The sequence below is a fragment of the Musa acuminata genome, chromosome BXJ2-8, assembly GCF_036884655.1.
Source record: "Musa acuminata AAA Group cultivar baxijiao chromosome BXJ2-8, Cavendish_Baxijiao_AAA, whole genome shotgun sequence".
NCBI lineage: Eukaryota > Viridiplantae > Streptophyta > Magnoliopsida > Zingiberales > Musaceae > Musa > Musa acuminata.
The window spans coordinates 9,772,496-9,791,281 of NC_088345.1; the positions used below are offsets into that span (position 1 = coordinate 9,772,496).

Consider the following 18,786-nt stretch of genomic DNA (forward strand, 5'->3'; position numbering starts at 1 on the left):
AGAAGTACGGAAGTACTTTTGCTCCTCCTTTCAAAGAAAATAACCTACAATAAACTAGGCATATGAGTTCCATTGGCACCATGGCTGTAGTATTGGATGAAGTTGCATTGATTCCTTGAATCACTAGAACTTGTAGCTTTTCTCTACCAGAAGTATTGCGGTGGATTATTATAAGACAAAAGGTGATCCTCTCAAAAAGTCCTTTTCACTTTGGTATTAGTTTAACATGGCGTATGCCAGGAGAAATGATTAGCTTCTTTTAATTTCTCAAGTTCAAGTGTTCTTAGAGCAAACCTTTCCACTTGCACTTGTAGCTCAGCTAAACTTGCTCAAGTATTTTACCAAAAGTGAGTAGCTAGTGAGAGGTCAACATGTACAGTTTTATTCCACAAGAAGAAAGATTGTATTTATAATAAAAAATATTCATTGTTTAATAAAAAAAGAAAAAGAAGATTGTGACATCTTCTTATCTTATCGTATGCACTCTTGACTTGGATGGCCACCTGTTGATCACCCTCGAAAGAAAATTCACTGCAATGATTTGATCAGAGTCTCTTAGTCCCCTCCATTTTGGTGTCTTGTTATATTTCTATGACTGTAATCCAGGAATTCAGGTGTTGATAGAACGACGTGTCGAGTTTGTCCCCGCACGCATAAAGAGCATAACTCCATTAGTTTATGCCACGCTTACCCTAATAGACGTCCCACAAGCTAACTCAAGCCAATAAACAAAGATCATTAGGCATCACATTAAGCACAAAGTAAGGATTTAGGCTACTTAGCTGCACCATGTGGTAAGTAATAGTTGGTGGTGCAGCCTCCATCAAGGAAACAGCCACCTCCCACTACTGTAAGCTAATATGGCACTTCGCCTCTTCCTTTTTCTTTGTGATCATGGCTGCCCTCGTTTAAAGCATATCATATACGTGGATGCAATGCGGGGAGTCCGTACTCGAGCTATGGAATTGCATCAAAGATTAATGGTGCAATTTAGATGGCCCTTAATTTGATTCTTAGAGTAGTTATCATGCTTATACTTCCAATCTTGCCCTCTACCTCAACTAAGACGTGGTTGAACTTTAAATAATCGTCAAAGAGTCCAATCATCACCAGGATTTCTTCTCTTCTTGATCTTAAGAAGTTGCCGAGAGTTCACTGGTTGGAAGATAAAATCCATCTGAATTTTAGCTTCTTGCTAGAAACCACTTCAGGTGTGAGAAAGGATCTGTGATGGAAGTCGCTAGCCAGTTAATAAGAATAGCACAACAACACAGGGTTAATAGAGGGATATCAATTGTGGATCCAAGGATCTGTGTAAAAGATTTAGACAATTTAGGAGTTGAGTTCACCTAACAAGCAGTAGTGGCGTGCTTTTGAGGAGGTCATGTCGCTGATCGCTTTTAAGTATACGGTATAAATATGTTGCCACGCTTGTGCTGCATATTTTCCCACTGGCAGCGAGACAGCTTATGATCAGAATCTATCTTGCTCCTAGTCGACTAAAAGTTCTTTGTTGAGGCATGGATGGGCAACTTGGCTGGGGAACTCTCGACAATGGTGAGTGGAGAAAGGGGCCTTGGACTGCCCAAGAGGATAAGCTCCTCACGGAGCATGTCAGTCTCCATGGTGACGGAAAATGGAACTCAGTCTCCAAGTTAACAGGTACTTAATCTCTAACTGCTGCTTGTCACTTGTGGTATGAGCTCATCTGCTGATGGCGGTGGTTTTGTGCTGTAGGTCTGAGGAGGAATGGGAAGAGTTGTAGGCTTAGGTGGGTGAACTACCTGAGGCCTGACCTTAAGAGAGGGAATATCACTCCACAGGAGGAGATCATCATCCAAGAGCTGCATGCCTTGTGGGGAAACAGGTATTCACAGTCGGAATAAATCGGATCATGTGTTCTTGTCTTCATTCTTCATTGCTGAACTCTATGATTCTGTAGAAGCTCAATTTTCGCACATGTAGGTGGTCTAACATAGCTCGAAGCCTCCCGGGGAGGACCGACAACGAGATCAAGAACTACTGGAGGACCCATTTCAAGAAGAGCAAGCCCTCGAAGAACGTAGAGAAGGCGAGACCGAGATTCCTCATCAGGCAGCGACAGGAGGAGCAAGGGCAGGAGGAACAACAGCACCTGCACCAGGGTGCCCAGCAGCAACAAGCGGACATGAGAGCCGCCTTGAAACGGGCGGAGGAAGCCGCGCTAGCGGAAGACATGGAAGAGACGACGTACATGTATTCCGTATCTTGTATGCTGCAAGGTGGCGGCTTTAGTGGCTACTCGAGCGATGGGTCCACCGGGGATGGCTCCTGGGGAAGCCTGTGGAATCTTGGTGACGTGCCAGATGACCTATGTGCAGTGACAGCACTGTATGGAGAGCGTCGATGAATGCCATGTAAGGGATAATGTTGTTGACGCTGCGTGCACTGCGATGTCAACGAATCTGAGACTTCAAATAATTAAATACGGTGGTATCATTTCTTGGAAAGATTTAATCGATCACCATTTGCTTCAAATCCACGAGAGAAAACGAGTTCGTACTCGTGAATGAACTTTGTTTGTGTCTGTAATCCCTTTGGGCCGGACAAGTTGAGGTCCGTGTCACGATTTTAGCACGCAGCCTCATAATGATAATGTAGCATCAGCCACTCGGGTCTAACTTCAAAGCCAAAACCATCGAAACGATGACGACTTACGCTACGAAAAGAACGAACTGGCCGAGACACGAAAAGCATCGTCATCCAGGCTCACACCACAAAGCACGACGATCGAGAGATGGCCATGGCCGCTCACGTGAGCGTTTCTCCCGTTGCTCGCGTGCTGGACTTGACGAATCGACAAAACCAAGCTTCTGCAGCAACCATCCGAACGAGTTAAAGTGCGAGAGGATTCTGGAGGTGACCGAAGGGAAGGTGAGGGTAACCATTTATCGCTTAAAGAAAGGCCGAACCCATAGGCGGTGGAGACGTGAGCATACCGATCGGACACATGTTCGCAAGAGATGGCAGACAACAGTACTGAGAGCTACCGAGCCTCACTACACCTCCCACACGCGTCGCCCGTATTCCGACACCACCTCGCTATTTATGTTCCCATGCTCATCCCCACCCTGCCAAGCGAAGCTGAGAACCAGCGAGGGATAGTGACGGACCGAAGATAAGCTCGTCTTGCAGCTACATTCTGCGCTTTGGGAGCCTAGCAGAGGTGGTCGAGTGTTTCACTCCCTCGAGATGGCTCAGACGGTGGGACGGAACTTGGCAGCACCGCTGCTGTTCCTCAACTTCATAATGTACATAATAGTGATCGGCTTCGCGAGCTGGAACCTCAACCACTTCATCAATGGCCAGACTAATTACCCTGGTATTGTTTTCCCTTTCTTCTTTGTTTCTTAGTCACGTTGGCCGCGCATCGAGCTAACTTGATATAGATCAGACAAGTATGTAGCAGATTTTGCCGGCTTTGAACGTATTCTTTAGTCAAAGAAACCCAACTAAGTATGAGAAAAAGATATGGATTCATTAGTCGATGTTGTCGAATGAACTTGTGTGTCAGGTGTGGCGGGCAATGGTGCAACCTTCTACTTCCTAGTCTTCGCCATTCTGGCCGGAGTGGTGGGAGCAGCGTCCAAGCTCGCGGGAGCAAACCACATAAGATCATGGAGGAATGATAGCCTCGCAGCTGCGGCCGCTTCGTCCATCGTCGCATGGGCGATCACCGCCTTAGCCTTCGGGTACACGCACAGTTTTCCCATCTTTTATTCTCAGTTCAGTTTGACTTGAGCTGCTACCGGAGTGCGTTTACCTTGATGCAGAGTGGCGTGCAAGGAGATCGCCATCGGAGGCCACCGAGGGTGGAGGCTGAGAGTCCTCGAGGCCTTCATCATAATCCTGGCCTTCACACAGCTGCTCTACGTATTGCTGCTCCATGCCGGGATGTTCAGCAGCAAATATGGGCCTGGGTATCGAGATCCGGACTATGTGGTGGGTGGTGGACCTGGAGAAGTGAAAGGAACCAGAATCTAGGGCCTATCAAAACTCTTAATAATGTGATCAAGGAATGGGTCGTCTCAATGTTGAAGTTTTTGGCTCAACTGTTCTGCGTTTATCCTCGTACTTCAGTCGCCAGAAATATTTATCTCGATCTTGTATAGTGGTCCTTTGAGTAATCGTAGCAATACTTATCTAAGGGGTTGCATCACCTTTGACTTCTTGTCTTAATTAATTATCATATACGCATTTAGATGGAAGTATTTTAATAAATATTAAACAGTATCCGATTTATAGAAATTGCGTAATCTACAGGACAAGCCACGAAGGATCTTCATATCAAAATGATACTGCAAAACCATTCTCAAGGCTTGCTAAAGAAGAAAAAATGTTTCATGCATGTGTTTCATGTGAAGCAAGAGTACCGAAGGTCTTATTTTTCTTGGATATTAATTTGATTGGGCAAAGAGTGAAAGGATCATTAAAAGTGGTCATTTCGGAAGATCAAATCTTAAAAGCAGGGGCAACTATGGGAGGAAACGATGTCCTGCATGTCCATCGTTAAATCCGTCGATCAAAATCCATTACCAAATCATCAACTCTTACTGCCGGTCAAATATGTTGCCGAGGACGTGACTGCAACGAAGCGACCTCTTCCTATAGTTAAAACGGACCTCATGAGAGCCACCCTACTATTGCTTATCATCTAACCAGAGATAATTCGAGGTTTAATAAAGGATGCAGCCTAGTGTTTGGTAGGCATAATTATTTAGGTCGATTTGAAGCCCAGCTATTGGTCTCTTCTCAGTTGCACGCTAACACTGCACGTAATTAAGTTTGAAAAATCATGCACGTATGTTATGTGAAGCCACATGTACGAGACCGGCGCATCAATGCATGTCTGTACTATCTACCGTGCCGGTGTGGCAGCACTCGGTGTCCTGTCTCCCTCGATTGCTTCTGTTCTCACGTCTCTATCCTCTGCACCGGTGCTGACGATGATTTCCCCGTGTGTATCATACCTTTAGCCGTAGAATGCTTCGCTTTCTGATGTACCGCAGCCCCACCTCTTTCCTTTATTCTTATGGAGTTCTTTGGAGGATTCCCTCCTCCCACTTCCATGGGATCAATGCTCCTCTCCATCGAAGGAGCTTCTGGGGCCACAACCCCACTGGGTCCTTCAATAATAGATGCTACTCCAGGGATCTTCCTCTCGGAAGATACTCGAGGAACCAAACATTGGCACTTTCCGAAGCATATGCATGCATTCAGAAACAGTCTGATCATCACTTGCAATATTCCCCACGAACTTGAATGCCTGTATTGGATATCCGAGCTACAATGGGACTGAAGTGATACATTCAAAGGCCAAATGGCCAGCTCTGAATCCTTGGAACAACTGGCAGCTTGGAAGGAGGATCGAATCATGTCCGGGACTAATCCTCTCATGGATAAACCTGGTGGGGAATACGGTACCAAAGCACTCTTGACAACCTCTAATGGTGCGGATGCGGGAGATGTCCGCAGCATCATCGCTTGTTTCATAGGTTCTTGCGTACTCCTCCTCTGCCTCGAGATCAGACGAGGAACGATCGAATATCCTGTCTCTCTTTCGGCTAGCGTTCTTACTGGTTACGCGCAGAGACAGTTGAATGCATGCAGTCCTGCACCTCCTAAATGGATGCCTTGGGAAAGAAGCAAAAACGGAAAAGTACGTAAACTGAATTCAGTGAATGAGTCTCGAGACATCACGATCCAATACGGCCACCGGAGCTGGAGAGACGTCAGCCACAGGCGCCAACGCAACACGTGCATCGTAGCGCCACCGAACAAATGTGCAGCTGTCCGCCATTAAGTCGCACGGAGGGCGGCCGCGCCAACACCCGTTCTCACCAGTGTCGCGCGTGACGCGTCGGCTCTTCTTTGCCGGGCTTGCTTCTGGCATCCGTCTTCGTCGTCCCAGTACGGGGAAGACCATATACACTAATTTGATTCATGTATTGGCCATTTCGTTGCCTTTCAATGGGGTTGGGGTTGATATCACTTGCAAGCAGGCAACAAAAGCTATTCTCCATAAATTAATATATCGATAGCGGAAGGTGGAGTCACCAGAAAGCGATAATCCAAAATAATTAGACCCAATCCACAAGTAAAAGGCGCTCTCTGGTCCAACCAACCCATCGAATCCTTTCCATCCTTTACACCGTGCTTAACATATTGTCAGGTAAACGGATTGCATCATCTTAAACTGGTGCGGAAGCACAACATGCTCTCACAGTCACGCTCCATGTTTTGCAGCATGAGTCACCGCCACCATCATCTCATCAACTTAAAGCCAATGGGACAAAGCATGAGCCCATACTCGACCTCCCCGTCGTCGATGTCACTTCAGTGGAGCTTATCACGTATCGTGTCATCCTATATCGAGAAGCCGGTCTGACGCATAAAGAGCGATGCTTGCAGCAATCACAATGTACCTTCAGTCAAATGACACCTCAGTCCTTATCTTTTCCGAAGGTTTAAGCTCATAAAAGGAAGGTGGTGTGGCTCACATTTAATGTAGGCAAAATGGTTTTCTCCTCCCTTTTGTTAGTTAGGGGCCTAAACCATTACTTAAAGCATTAATCATCTTCCTGAAACTTTATCTGAATGAACTAATCCACCTATTATCGGTACATAAGGCTATCGTCACAATGGAAGAGGTTGTTCGCTTGTCTTCCTAAATTCTTTAAGAGCTTACTTCCATAATAAGCACTATTTCTTGATAAAAATATCATTAAGCTGATTGGATAAGTCTGTACGAGAACTCTCCTTAAAATTTTCTTTTAGATTTTTCTGAATGATGTTCCCTAATTTAAATTATTTATTTAGTTTTTTTTTTATAATATTATAAATACTTTTTTTATTTTATTATGATCATCTTCCTTTTTTAATTCACCTTTAATGTCCATCGTTTTAATCGTATCATTGTTCGTGATTTCATCTTCAAATATGATGAAGGAAAAAAAAAAAAAATCACGATGGAATCAAAACGATTAGATGAAAAAGGAGGAAAGGTGTCGAGAGAAATTATAGAAAAATAACAGCATCAAAAAGGTAAAAATAAGATATAATTTAAAAAAATAAAAAAATAAAATTTCTATGAAAGTCATCTCATACTTCAAAATTAAAACTAATATTGATAAATTATTCTTTTACAATCTATATAATGATAAATTTATTCTTTCAAGAGATAATTCAGAATCATGTATAAGTTGACAAATATAGAATTACATTATCAGAAAATAGTGAACTAAAATTAGTAATAAATCCATAAAATACTACATATAAATACATTTATATAATTATAGGATAAAACATCTTATATTATTCCTGGCAAATATCCTATTGTAATATCCTTATATCCTAATCCTACTTTATTTGCATGCAAAACCACACATCCACACTGATCCCTTCTCCACCCTCCTATATAAGAGTAAATCCTGGAACTGTGGCATCATCAGCCGTAGACAAAGCAATCGCCACTTGATCCGACGCAACCCCCTCGGCAAAGTCAGTAACACCAAGCACCCTCTTCCCCTGCTCTTCATCTCCGGAATAGGCTCGCAACATCATCCCATCAGCTTGCTGTGGGAGAGAGAGCAGTAGAGAGAGGAGACGGAGGGAGGAGAAGGCTTTGGATTTTAGAGCGTATAACCACAACCCATTCCCCTGCTCTGCCTCCCTACCCCTCTATCGGTCACTCACACCTCTCAAAATCCCAGCTTTGGAATCATCGGACGGGGAAGAGAAAGAAGGGAGGAGGTGGAACGAGGGAGGGAGCCCCACAGACAAGGTCGGTAAAGATTGGATTTTTTGTTTCTCTCGAGAATTTTCCTCTGGTTTTGGCTTGTCTCTTTGCGAAAAATTTCCTTTTATTTTTATTAGGTAGATGATCAGGAAGGCGCTTTTGTTTCCATGTGCAGTGTGTCATCAGCTGCTATAGAACAGACATCAATCGCTCTGCAGCCTGTTGCCGTTTGTTAGTTCTCCTCCTCGCTTTTAATCCTATTCATACCCTTGATGGTGAAATGCTCGTAGCGGAAATCTTCGCCTCGGCCCGCTACCATTCGAGATCTCTCATCGATATCCGACCCTTGGCAGGGCTATGGTTTCCTTTTCCATCATCAGCTCGTTCGGCGACCTCCCTTTTCCCGAACGGGTCGCGGCCGCCACCCATGCATCGTTGCTTCTCTTCTTCCTGTTCTTTGCCTCCGCACGGCGAGTTTTCGCCTGCGCCATCCGCCGGGTTACGGCTCTCAAGGATGATGGCCGGAGCCCTCTCCCCGTTCGCCGCGATCCTGGTTGCGATCGGCTTGTAGAAGTCGGTTATTGGTTCAAGGTCACAACTTTCTGCTGCTTCTTTGTTTTCTTCCTTCAAGCGGTGGTCTTGGGGTATGAAACCGTGAACTTGGTTACAGGAGAGGTCGAATCCAGAGATTTTACGCTTCTTTACCTGCCTTCCGTGCAAGCATCCGCGTGGCTTGTCTTGGGCTTATCGGTATTTCATTGTAAATTGAAGGCATTGGTTAAATTTCCATGCTTGATTAGGGTATGGTGGTTTATTTCATTCATCTTCTCTCTCTACATTGGCTACCTTGATACCAAGGGATTGATAACCAAGTCGATCAGCCTAAATTCACATACGCTTTCAAATTATGCTGCGTTGCCTGCCCTTGCTTTCCTTTTCCTTGCCTCAGTTCGAGGTATCACATCTATAGAACTTTATAGGGAACATGGAGACCTCAGGGAACCATTGCTTGCTGGAGAAGACGAAGATGGATGTCTTAGAGTCACCCCCTACAGCGAGGCAGGTCTGTTTAGCCTTGCAACTTTGTCGTGGCTTGATCCGCTCTTGTCAGTGGGTGCAAAAAGGCCCTTAGAGCTGCGGGACATACCTTTGCTAGCCACAAAAGATCGTTCGAAGACTTGTTACAAGATACTGAATTTAAATTGGGAGAGGTTGAAAGCTGAGGACCCTGAGAATCAGCCATCACTGGCAATGGCTATTTGCCGGTCATTTTGGAAAGAAGCTGCTTTGAATGCAGTCTTTGCCGGGTTGAACACCTTAGTTTCTTATGTGGGTCCATATTTGATTAGTTATTTTGTTGATTACTTGAGTGGCAACATAGCATTTCCTCATGAGGGTTACATTTTGGCCTCAATATTTTTCACTGCTAAGTTGATAGAGACGCTTTCTACTCGGCAATGGTATTTAGGAGTAGACATATTGGGCATGCATGTTAAATCAGCCTTAACAGCAATGGTGTACAGAAAAGGGCTTAGGCTATCAAGTACAGCTCGACAAAGTCATACAAGTGGTGAGATAGTAAACTACATGGCAGTCGACGTGCAGAGAGTCGGTGATTATTCATGGTATCTCCATGATATATGGATGCTTCCACTACAAATAGTACTTGCTTTGGCAATCTTGTATAAAAATGTGGGCATTGCAACAATTGCAACACTGGTAGCTACCATTATCTCCATCATTGTCACAATTCCGCTGGCCAAGGTGCAAGAGGAGTATCAGGATAATTTAATGTCTGCCAAGGATGAAAGAATGAGGAAGACCTCTGAATGTTTGAGGAACATGAGAATTTTGAAGCTGCAGGCTTGGGAAGATCGGTACCGCTTGATATTAGAGGAGATGAGAAATGTCGAGTTCAAGTGGCTTCAGAGAGCTCTATATGCACAGTCTGTTATAACCTTTATTTTCTGGGGATCTCCGATATTTGTGTCAGTTGCAACCTTTGCTACTTCTATATTGCTGGGTGGTCAGCTTACAGCTGGTGGTGTGCTTTCAGCTTTAGCCACTTTCAGGATTCTTCAAGAGCCTCTTAGGAATTTTCCAGACTTGATATCCATGATTGCTCAGACAAAGGTTTCTCTGGACCGGATATCTGGTTTCTTACAGGAGGAAGAGCTACAAGAAGATGCCACCATTGTTGTTCCTCGGGGCCTTACGGGCAATTCTATTGAAATTAATGATGGAGAATTTTGCTGGGACCCTTCCTCTGCAATACCTACACTCTCTGGGATACAGCTTAAAGTTGAAAGAGGCATGCGTGTAGCAGTCTGTGGTATAGTTGGCTCTGGTAAATCTAGTTTTCTATCTTGCATACTGGGCGAAATACCAAAAACTTCTGGGGAAGTAAGTAATACTCCTACAATCAATTCTCTGTCATGTAACTCTGTTTTATATTCTCAAGTTCAATCTTTATCTTATTTTCCAGGTTAGTATAAGTGGGTCTGCGGCTTATGTCCCTCAGTCAGCTTGGATTCAGTCTGGAAATATAGAGGAGAACATTCTGTTTGGTAGCCCAATGGATAAGCCAAGGTACAAAAGTGTTCTTCATGCTTGTTGTCTGAAGAAAGATTTGGAATTGTTATTGCATGGAGATCAAACCATCATTGGTGATAGAGGTATTAACCTGAGTGGTGGCCAGAAACAAAGGGTGCAGCTTGCTAGGGCACTTTATCAAGATGCTGATATTTATTTGCTTGATGATCCTTTCAGTGCACTTGATGCTCACACAGGAAGCGAACTATTTAAGGTTAGGATACACAGCTCTCCCTTGTCCTGTCCCATCTTTCAACCTGACTTTCACAGCTCTTGTGTTTTTCTGCAGGAATACATACTAACGGCATTAGCTGGAAAGACTGTAATCTATGTCACTCATCAAGTTGAGTTTCTACCAGCTGCCGACAAAATACTGGTACAGCAAGCTTTAGATGTGTTATAATAACTAATGTTTTAATATTTGGATGAATACTATGGCAAAAATGTCCGTATTTATTTTTTAACAAATTCACGTACATTTTGGCATCTATGTGTTGAATAGATTTATAATATCCCATCTGTTCTTGACCTTCTTCTCCTGCTTATCATCAATCGTCAAGACCTCCCATTTGTCCTGATTGCAATCAACAGCCAAATCTTGACATTATTGCCAATTTGCTTCCAGACAATTCTCAGTGCTTACATCCTGGCATCAATTATTTTTCTTCCTCCCAAATTTCTCAGCTAGGTATGTTGTCAAGAACAACTGGTTATGTTGTTTTATTTTACCCTATTTCTTGTATAAAGGTTAAGATGTGTCTGCCATACCTGACGAGGAATTATTCATATTAGCAAGAAAAACTCTATGCTGAAAATGTTACTGCTGCTGTAGTTTGTTTGAACTTTTTTTTTACCTTAAACCCAAGCCGAAAATGGATAGCGTTCTAGAAGTTATATAGGTCTATATATAGTTTTTTATCACAGTAATCTTTACTCAGCTTTCTCATTAATTGCTGCAGGTCCTGAAAGATGGCCATATTATACAGGCTGGAAAATATGAAGATCTTTTGCAAGCTGGAACCGACTTCAATGCATTAGTTTCAGCTCACCATGAAGCAATTGAAACAATGGATATTTTGGAAGATTCTAGCATAACTATTCATTCTGGTGCTCCTCCTGTATTTGGTAAAAGGTTAACATCAAGTCCAAGCAGCACAGATAAAATGAAAAGTGAAACACCAGAAAATGAATCACCATCTGAAGAAAAAGCAATAAAAGAGAAAAAGAAAGTGAAACGAACAAGGAAGAAACAGCTGGCTCAAGAAGAGGAGCGTGAGAGAGGAAGAGTTAGCTTGAAAGTGTACTTATCATATATGGCTGCAGCATATAAGGGAACATTAATACCATTGATTATACTTGCTCAGATTACATTTCAGGTGCTCCAAATAGCCAGCAACTGGTGGATGGCATGGGCAAATCCTCAAACTAGAGGTGACAGCCCGAAGACAAGTAGCATTGTTCTCTTAGTTGTTTATATGACCCTTGCTTTTGGGAGTTCACTGTTTGTTTTTATCAGAGCTGTTCTTGTAGCTACTTTTGGCCTAGCAGCTGCACAAAAGTTGTTTCTAAGAATGCTTAGAACTGTCTTTCGAGCACCAATGTCATTTTTTGATTCTACTCCAGCTGGGCGGATACTGAATCGAGTAAGCAATCAACTTTGGTGTTCTTGGTTAATATTGAACTGGTTTTATCATATGGTATGATATATTTTTTCAATACTGCTTATTATCTTGAATTACGAGTCATCAGGTTTCTGTGGATCAAAGTGTTGTGGATCTTGATATACCTTTCAGACTCGGTGGTTTTGCTTCAACAACAATACAACTTCTTGGTATAGTTGGTGTAATGACCAAAGTTACATGGCAAGTTTTGCTTCTGTTTCTCCCCATGGCGATGGCTTGCTTATGGATGCAGGTATTGATTACAGCGATAAGGTTTATCATCTTACAACATCATTGGCAATTGTCTGAGAAAATGAAGCAATAATTATCCCCATATCTTATGTTTGTTACCATGATTGGATCATATATTTTCATTTTTGAGAGGTTAGGAGAGGAACGTAGTGTATTCTTTAGTTACTTAGTTTGGATGGTTGTTGGCCATAATGAAATTCTTGAAGTCACTATGATATAATCAGTTCTCTTGCAATTATAGAATTTTTGTGAAGTTAAGAAGTGCTTAGGAAAAAGTTGCAGGAAATGGTGTGATTGTGTAATTCATGGTGTCATCCCGTATGGTTTTTGAGGCACTAAATAACTCAAGCTTGGGAAAAGAGAACAATCTTCTTATCTTGCTTGTTGCTTGGTGAGAATGTTTGTTTGTACCTGCTTGCTTCTGGAAAACCTTCTATTATGGCTAAATTGAATGCCGATGCTTGAGAAATTGGAAAGAAGAATAGGAGGTTTTAATGATTTTTTAGATACTAATAATTTTACATGACTTTGAAATCTCACTTGTTTTTGTGCAGAAATATTACATGGCTTCATCGAGGGAACTAGTCCGGATTGTCAGTATACAAAAATCCCCAGTAATCCATCTATTTGGGGAATCAATTTCTGGAGCTGCTACTATTAGAGGTTTCCGTCAAGAGAAACGTTTTATGAAGAGGAACCTATACCTGCTTGATTGCTTTACCCGTCCATTCTTCTGCAGTATTGCCGCAATTGAATGGCTTTGCTTGCGGATGGAATTGCTCTCGACTTTTGCATTTGCTGTCTGCATGGCTCTCCTTGTTAGCTTCCCACACGGTTCTATTGATCCTAGTATGCCTCTATTGACTTTCTAAGCGTTTTGATAACTTGTAATTATTCTTTATACATGTCCAATCCTGATGATTTCCACATTTTTTTGTGCTAATTTCTTTTCCATTCATAAATCAGTATATTTAAGGAGGGATGACCTTTAATATCTTCTTACGCTCCTCAGTGAAAAGTTTTATTTACATGAAGCTTGTTTTGATGTTGTAGGTATGGCGGGTCTAGCTGTAACATATGGCTTAAATCTAAATGCTCGTTTATCACGGTGGATATTGAGCTTTTGTAAGCTTGAGAATAAAATTATTTCTATTGAGCGCATACATCAGTATTGCCAAATCCCAAGTGAAGCACCAGCTGTTGTTGAGGATTGTCGCCCTACTTCTTGGTGGCCAGAGACTGGAAAAATTGAACTGGTTGATCTTAAGGTGCGGATTCAAGGTTCATTTTGATTGTTGCATTAAACATTATTAGGACTTAGGAGACTCATTCTTAGTTAATATTGTTGTTTAGACCTTCTACAAGTGTTACCTTGTCAGTCATAATCTGTTCCTAGAACATTTATTATGAATAATAACTAGACTTCCAATGTGGATTTCCACATTGTTGTTTTAGTTCTGCGCATAGTAATCCACCTCAAGTTCTTTTTTTTATAATAATTATCTTTTTCTTGGTCACTTCTAACTAGGAGAGTGTATAGGGTATGATGAGGTATTTGTCTGTAAGAAATTTTATATATCATTATCATGTACAATTGCTACACATAAGAAATGCAGAATCTTTTTTGTGGAGAAATAGCTAGTCTTTTGATTACTTTAACTAAAATTTTCTTCTTCTTTCGACAGTTTCTCTTTTCCTTATTTACGATCAATATATGTAATTGGATTGCCACCTTGTATTAAATGCCACCTTACTTGGAAGATAGTGACCTCCAATTATAAGTGAGTGTGAGAGAAAGAGGGATAAATTATAGAGGAGACATTGGAAAGGAATAGTGGAGATGTATTGTTGGAATAAGGTCCAAGACTTGCCCAAGGGGTTATAACTATGCTGTATATATATAGACAATCTGAATTACAGACTTGTATACGCTAGTTAGGATTCAAGAAATCATAGACTAGTTGCATATACATTCGACCACTGAAACACTCCTATGCTGATCATCATCTAGTGTGTTATGGGCATAATTTGTCATCCATAACAAAAGACACCCTATGTAAGGACTAGCCAGCTCCTTTGTTTATTGGGTGATCTTGGCTGACTGCCCTCTCTTTTGATTGAGAGTTTGTATCCCCTGATTTTTCCCTCTGTCTTTGTGATTGAGAGTTCTCAGTGACTTTAAACTGAACTGGAATCCCCCAAAACAGGACAATCAAGTTGGATCAGTATAGTCCCAATCTTATACAAGTAGGAGTCGTTCTGGTTGGCTAGTCAAATATTGACCAAGCCTGGTCAGACTCCTATACAAGGTAGAACGAGCGCATACATAGGCATCCATGTGTAACAAAGTTGTTGATATAGCATCATGGGCTCTTCTTCTAGCTATCCAAGCTCCATACCTGACCTATTGTTCAACCACACCAAGCATAGGAATGGTTTGACAGCCCTTTGTTCTGCCTTAACTTCCACTTGGCTGAATTTGACGTTGACGGTGGGGGCCCTTATGATAAACACAATTATCTGACAGTGATTAATAAGTGTTTCGACAAAATGATAATTGATGAATTTCTGCTATTCTTTACGTCTAAGGTTTGAGAAGAATTACAATTAGATATGGTAATGTAGGTCACTTGGTTGTCTGTTGGAATTTCTTAGGTAGGGAAATGCAACCAGTCATCCAATATTAAATCGACGAATTTGCTGTACAAACTTTCTCATAGTGCTGTACTTCAAAAGGTGCACTCAAACTTATACTTCAATACGATCTTATGCAATAACACATGTACAAACTGCAGACCATAATAGGGCTATTTGATTTGTAATATTGTATAATTTTTGTCCTTTTGGATCTTGTTCTGTTTCTGTTGTTTGCTATATTTAAAGCAAGTTTGTCATGGTAACTTAATGATCTACTTTGTCACTATTATATTCACTCCTTTTCCCCTTCTATCATATCTTTTGATTCCCTTTGTTGTCATCTTCATTGGAGGTTATCTTCAGTAGAGCATGAATCATTTTTATTTAATATACTCTTTGTAGTTATCGGCCGATGTTTGTTGCCAAGATATTGTGATAGATTTGAAGTGCAACAGCTTAAAACTTGATAAGGATCTCAAATTATTCAAGTTTGTTTTATAAAGCATCTTTTAGTGGATTATTTAAGGAAAATAGGCATTATTTAGAGGTAATGGCCAAGTTTGAAAGAATTTTATCATCACTGGCATATGTTCAATCGGGAATTTGTTGCTTGTGAATATGTAATTGTTGCTGGTTTATGAAAGAAGAAGAAACACACATGGGGATGATGCATCATATTTAGTGTCATCGATGCATTTTGAAGATCTTGCAATCGGATTATCCCCCTTGAACTTGCTGGTTACAGTTAAGCCATAGATCCAAGCTGACTTGCCAGCTGAAATAATTTTTATACTTAATGTAGATGATACACAAAACAACAAAGATCATACATTTTCCCTGTTAACATTCTTTCAGTAACTTTTATTTCTTGCCAAAATATTCATAGTTACACAATATTTCTTCTGGAAGATACTTGTTGATTAGTGAAAATTTGTCATACTCATACTTTATCTATATTTTTATACTCTATTGTTTATCAAAAGATTTCTGAAGTCCTGCACATCCTTTGGTCAAAGATGTTGAAGTCCAGCACATCCTTTTTCCTCATGCTTAACATATTAAATATACAGTGATTTTCATTAGCAGATAAGGCAGCAATTGACTTTAGTTTTCTTTTTGTTACAACAAAGGTCCGTTATAAAGACACATTACCTCTGGTCCTACATGGTGTAACCTGCACATTTCCTGGTGGGAAAAAGGTTGGCATTGTTGGGCGCACTGGGAGCGGTAAATCCACTCTTATACAGGCACTGTTCCGTTTAATTGAACCTGCAGAAGGGAAAATTATCATTGACAACATAGACATTTCTACCATTGGTCTCCATGACCTTCGTTCTCGGCTTAGCATCATTCCTCAAGATCCCACTTTGTTTGAGGGTACAATAAGGGGTAATCTTGATCCTCTCGAAGAGCATTCTGATCATGAAATCTGGCAGGTAATATTAATGAAGAAACCTTTAATTCTGCATCATTTTTTACATTGTTGTAAAAGTAGTTTCCTTCCTCAGGCACTTGAAAAGTGTCAACTTGGAGAGGTGATCCGCCATAAGCCCCAAAAGCTTGATGCTCCAGGTATGTTGCCTGTTGATGTGGCAAAAGACTGTTGCTTTTTGTTCTACTTTTAGATCTACAGTTGCAAAAAATTCTGATTTGTCAGCTCAGATGGAGATGAAAGATTGCTGCTTAGCATGTTTTTAATATACTCTATGATGGTATTTCTTCTTAAATGTAAAAATTTTATCGGTTTTCTTATGTGTGAGGCTTCTTTATGGTACTTTGCGTCCTGTTAGTGTAACACATATGTAGATTTAAGAAAAGGTCTCTGTTAGTGTAGATTATCTTGAACTCATCATATCCCTGCTTTTTCTTAAAATACATGTGCTCCTTTGCGTCCAAATTTTGGATTAAAATTGTCCAAGGAAAGGCGATCTCTTTAGGAATTTTGTCAGGGTTTCTTGCTACTGCAATGTGCAAAATTTGCATTTCTGAAAAGAGAGCTCATTTGCTACCTTGCATACTAGCATCGTCCTGTTGCTTAACTTTCATTTGTAATTGTCACTTCTGACCTCTTCAGTTTTGGAGAATGGAGACAACTGGAGTGTTGGACAGCGACAACTTGTTTCACTGGGCAGGGCATTGCTGAAGCAGGCACGAATATTGGTGCTTGATGAGGCAACAGCCTCAGTTGACACAGCTACAGATAACCTTATCCAGAAGATCATTCGAAGAGAATTTAAGGATTGTACAGTCTGCACCATTGCACACCGTATCCCTACTGTTATTGACAGTGATCTGGTTTTGGTCCTTAGCGACGGTAAGTTGTTTGTCAACCCAAAGAGCCAATTGAAAAGTTTAGAATTGATTTTCTTGTGTTGTTATATGAGGCTGATTCTCTTTCTCTAATTGGTTCTTCAACAAAAAAGGAAAAAATAAAGATACATCCACTACTTAAAATTTCTCTTAAATATATTGCCATTATTTTCATAGTTGAGTCCTCTTAGAAACTACTATTGCATCATTTTGAACCGTCCACGTGTGGTCATTTTGTTGATGTTGTGTGTTGTTAAGAAGAAAAATGTAGTTCATGTTAAATTATCATATAACATATGTTCTACCGGCCATCTCCTTCATACTACTCATTAATGACGTAACAGTTAAAAGATTTTCCATTAAATTGACTCCCATTGCATGTGGTAAATAGTTTCCATATTCAAATTTGATAACCGAGAACTAGGCGACTAATTGACTTTGTGAAGGTCATGATCTATTTTATCAACATTTTTTCTATGTATATAACATCACTGATTTTTCTTTGACATTTTTTATGCTTGTCAGGTAGAGTTGCCGAGTTTGACAGTCCACACCAGTTGTTGGAAGACAAATCATCCATGTTTCTTAGGCTGGTTTCTGAGTACTCTACAAGATCTAGCAGTGTGCAAGATGCTTGAGTACATATGAACAGTGGACCAAAGGTAGGAAAAGGCTAGGTGGCATGTTCTGACTGGTGACCCTGTTCCACTGCATCAGTGTAGATGAACATCACAGGTAGTTTCCTAACCAACACAACAGGAAAATGGTGGAATAATATCGGCAGCCCCGATACAGATCTCCTCGAATTGTGAACTCAGAGTTGGAATACATCCTGTATAAATATGTGTTAATGCAAAATAATGGAGATCAAAATATCAGCCACAATTTTCTGTTGAGGTAGAACAATAAGGCATTTTTGAAATCATGTTTGGACTATTTTCTCATTTTCCTTTCATATAAGGCTAGAATCTGTAATGTCAACTCCTTTGTGTACAATCAAATCGAGAACAATCAAAATGAAGGAATAATTGTTCTCGGCCGATGATGTTGCCTGCTGTACTTTTAAGCTTACAGGCCATCTTTAGTGAACATGCTCCACTAATCCACTGAAAGGATTGTATTCCATAAGATAATTCAGCCTTCAACTCTATTATTGTGATATTGTGGTTGTCTGGATTTTGGTGTGCTATTTCTTCTGAAAGATTACAAACCTTTAAATTGAGGCATGAGGCATGTTTAGGAACATTTTTGCTTAATTCCAGTATTTGTGTGAGAAATTTTTTGCTTCTGAGAAACAAATTTAAGAAAAGAAATTATGGATTCTATTGTATCTGTGCACTGCAACCAAACATATATTTCTCCATTTCTCATTCATATGCTTGCAATGATAGAAAATGTCTAGAATTCTTTATTGACTCTGTTTTTGGATCAGCACTTTTGGTTGGTTAATTTTAGTGGTTGGTTAATCATATAAAAAATAAAAATTATATGTATATATATATATATATATATATATGCATATACATACATACACATATATGTATGTATATATATATA

The 18,786-nt window shown here is 40.7% G+C and overlaps 3 protein-coding genes across 4 annotated transcripts; all 3 read left to right on the forward strand.

Moving 5' to 3' along the window:
• Positions 1-1,436: 1,436 nt before the first annotated feature.
• On the forward strand, positions 1,437-2,489 carry LOC103993148 (MYB-like transcription factor EOBII). The gene is made up of 3 exons (XM_009413107.3): positions 1,437-1,662; positions 1,738-1,867; positions 1,966-2,489. Exons 1-3 carry the CDS (start codon positions 1,521-1,523, stop codon positions 2,387-2,389), a joined length of 696 nt encoding a protein of 231 aa, XP_009411382.2. The 5' UTR covers positions 1,437-1,520; the 3' UTR covers positions 2,390-2,489.
• A 644-nt stretch (positions 2,490-3,133) lies between these two features.
• On the forward strand, positions 3,134-4,203 carry LOC135618445 (membrane protein PM19L-like). The gene is made up of 3 exons (XM_065119314.1): positions 3,134-3,361; positions 3,554-3,731; positions 3,813-4,203. Exons 1-3 carry the CDS (start codon positions 3,232-3,234, stop codon positions 4,021-4,023), a joined length of 519 nt encoding a protein of 172 aa, XP_064975386.1. The 5' UTR covers positions 3,134-3,231; the 3' UTR covers positions 4,024-4,203.
• Positions 4,204-7,681: 3,478 nt separating this feature from the next.
• On the forward strand, positions 7,682-18,405 carry LOC135619117 (ABC transporter C family member 13-like). 2 transcript variants are annotated; one of them, XM_065120803.1, is made up of 12 exons: positions 7,682-7,822; positions 7,953-10,180; positions 10,263-10,583; positions 10,659-10,745; positions 11,329-12,012; positions 12,119-12,283; positions 12,837-13,131; positions 13,336-13,550; positions 16,050-16,355; positions 16,428-16,491; positions 16,994-17,233; positions 17,755-18,405. In XM_065120803.1, the coding sequence occupies exons 2-12, from the start codon at positions 8,135-8,137 to the stop codon at positions 17,865-17,867; spliced, it is 4,536 nt and encodes a 1,511-aa protein (XP_064976875.1). In that variant the 5' UTR covers positions 7,682-7,822; positions 7,953-8,134; the 3' UTR covers positions 17,868-18,405. The 2 variants fall into 2 exon arrangements, with proteins under 2 accessions (XP_064976875.1, XP_064976876.1); XM_065120804.1 differs by having other exon boundaries at positions 7,699-7,822; positions 7,915-10,180.
• The last annotated feature ends 381 nt before the right edge of the window (positions 18,406-18,786 follow it).

What these genes read in the sequence shown, in the direction of transcription:
- LOC135618445 (XM_065119314.1), top strand. Translation starts at nt 3,232, where the DNA reads ATGGCTCAGACGGTGGGACGGAACTTGGCAGCACCGCTGCTGTTCCTC. An exon ending in TGGCCAGACTAATTACCCTG is followed by an intron (nt 3,362 to 3,553) that starts GTATTGTTTTCC and finishes CTTGTGTGTCAG; the next exon opens with GTGTGGCGGGCAATGGTGCA. An exon ending in ATCACCGCCTTAGCCTTCGG is followed by an intron (nt 3,732 to 3,812) that starts GTACACGCACAG and finishes ACCTTGATGCAG; the next exon opens with AGTGGCGTGCAAGGAGATCG.
- LOC103993148 (XM_009413107.3), top strand. Translation starts at nt 1,521, where the DNA reads ATGGATGGGCAACTTGGCTGGGGAACTCTCGACAATGGTGAGTGGAGA. An exon ending in CTCAGTCTCCAAGTTAACAG is followed by an intron (nt 1,663 to 1,737) that starts GTACTTAATCTC and finishes TTTGTGCTGTAG; the next exon opens with GTCTGAGGAGGAATGGGAAG. An exon ending in CATGCCTTGTGGGGAAACAG is followed by an intron (nt 1,868 to 1,965) that starts GTATTCACAGTC and finishes TCGCACATGTAG; the next exon opens with GTGGTCTAACATAGCTCGAA.
- LOC135619117 (XM_065120803.1), top strand. Translation starts at nt 8,135, where the DNA reads ATGGTTTCCTTTTCCATCATCAGCTCGTTCGGCGACCTCCCTTTTCCC. An exon ending in TACCAAAAACTTCTGGGGAA is followed by an intron (nt 10,181 to 10,262) that starts GTAAGTAATACT and finishes CTTATTTTCCAG; the next exon opens with GTTAGTATAAGTGGGTCTGC. An exon ending in TTGAACTGGTTGATCTTAAG is followed by an intron (nt 13,551 to 16,049) that starts GTGCGGATTCAA and finishes GTTACAACAAAG; the next exon opens with GTCCGTTATAAAGACACATT.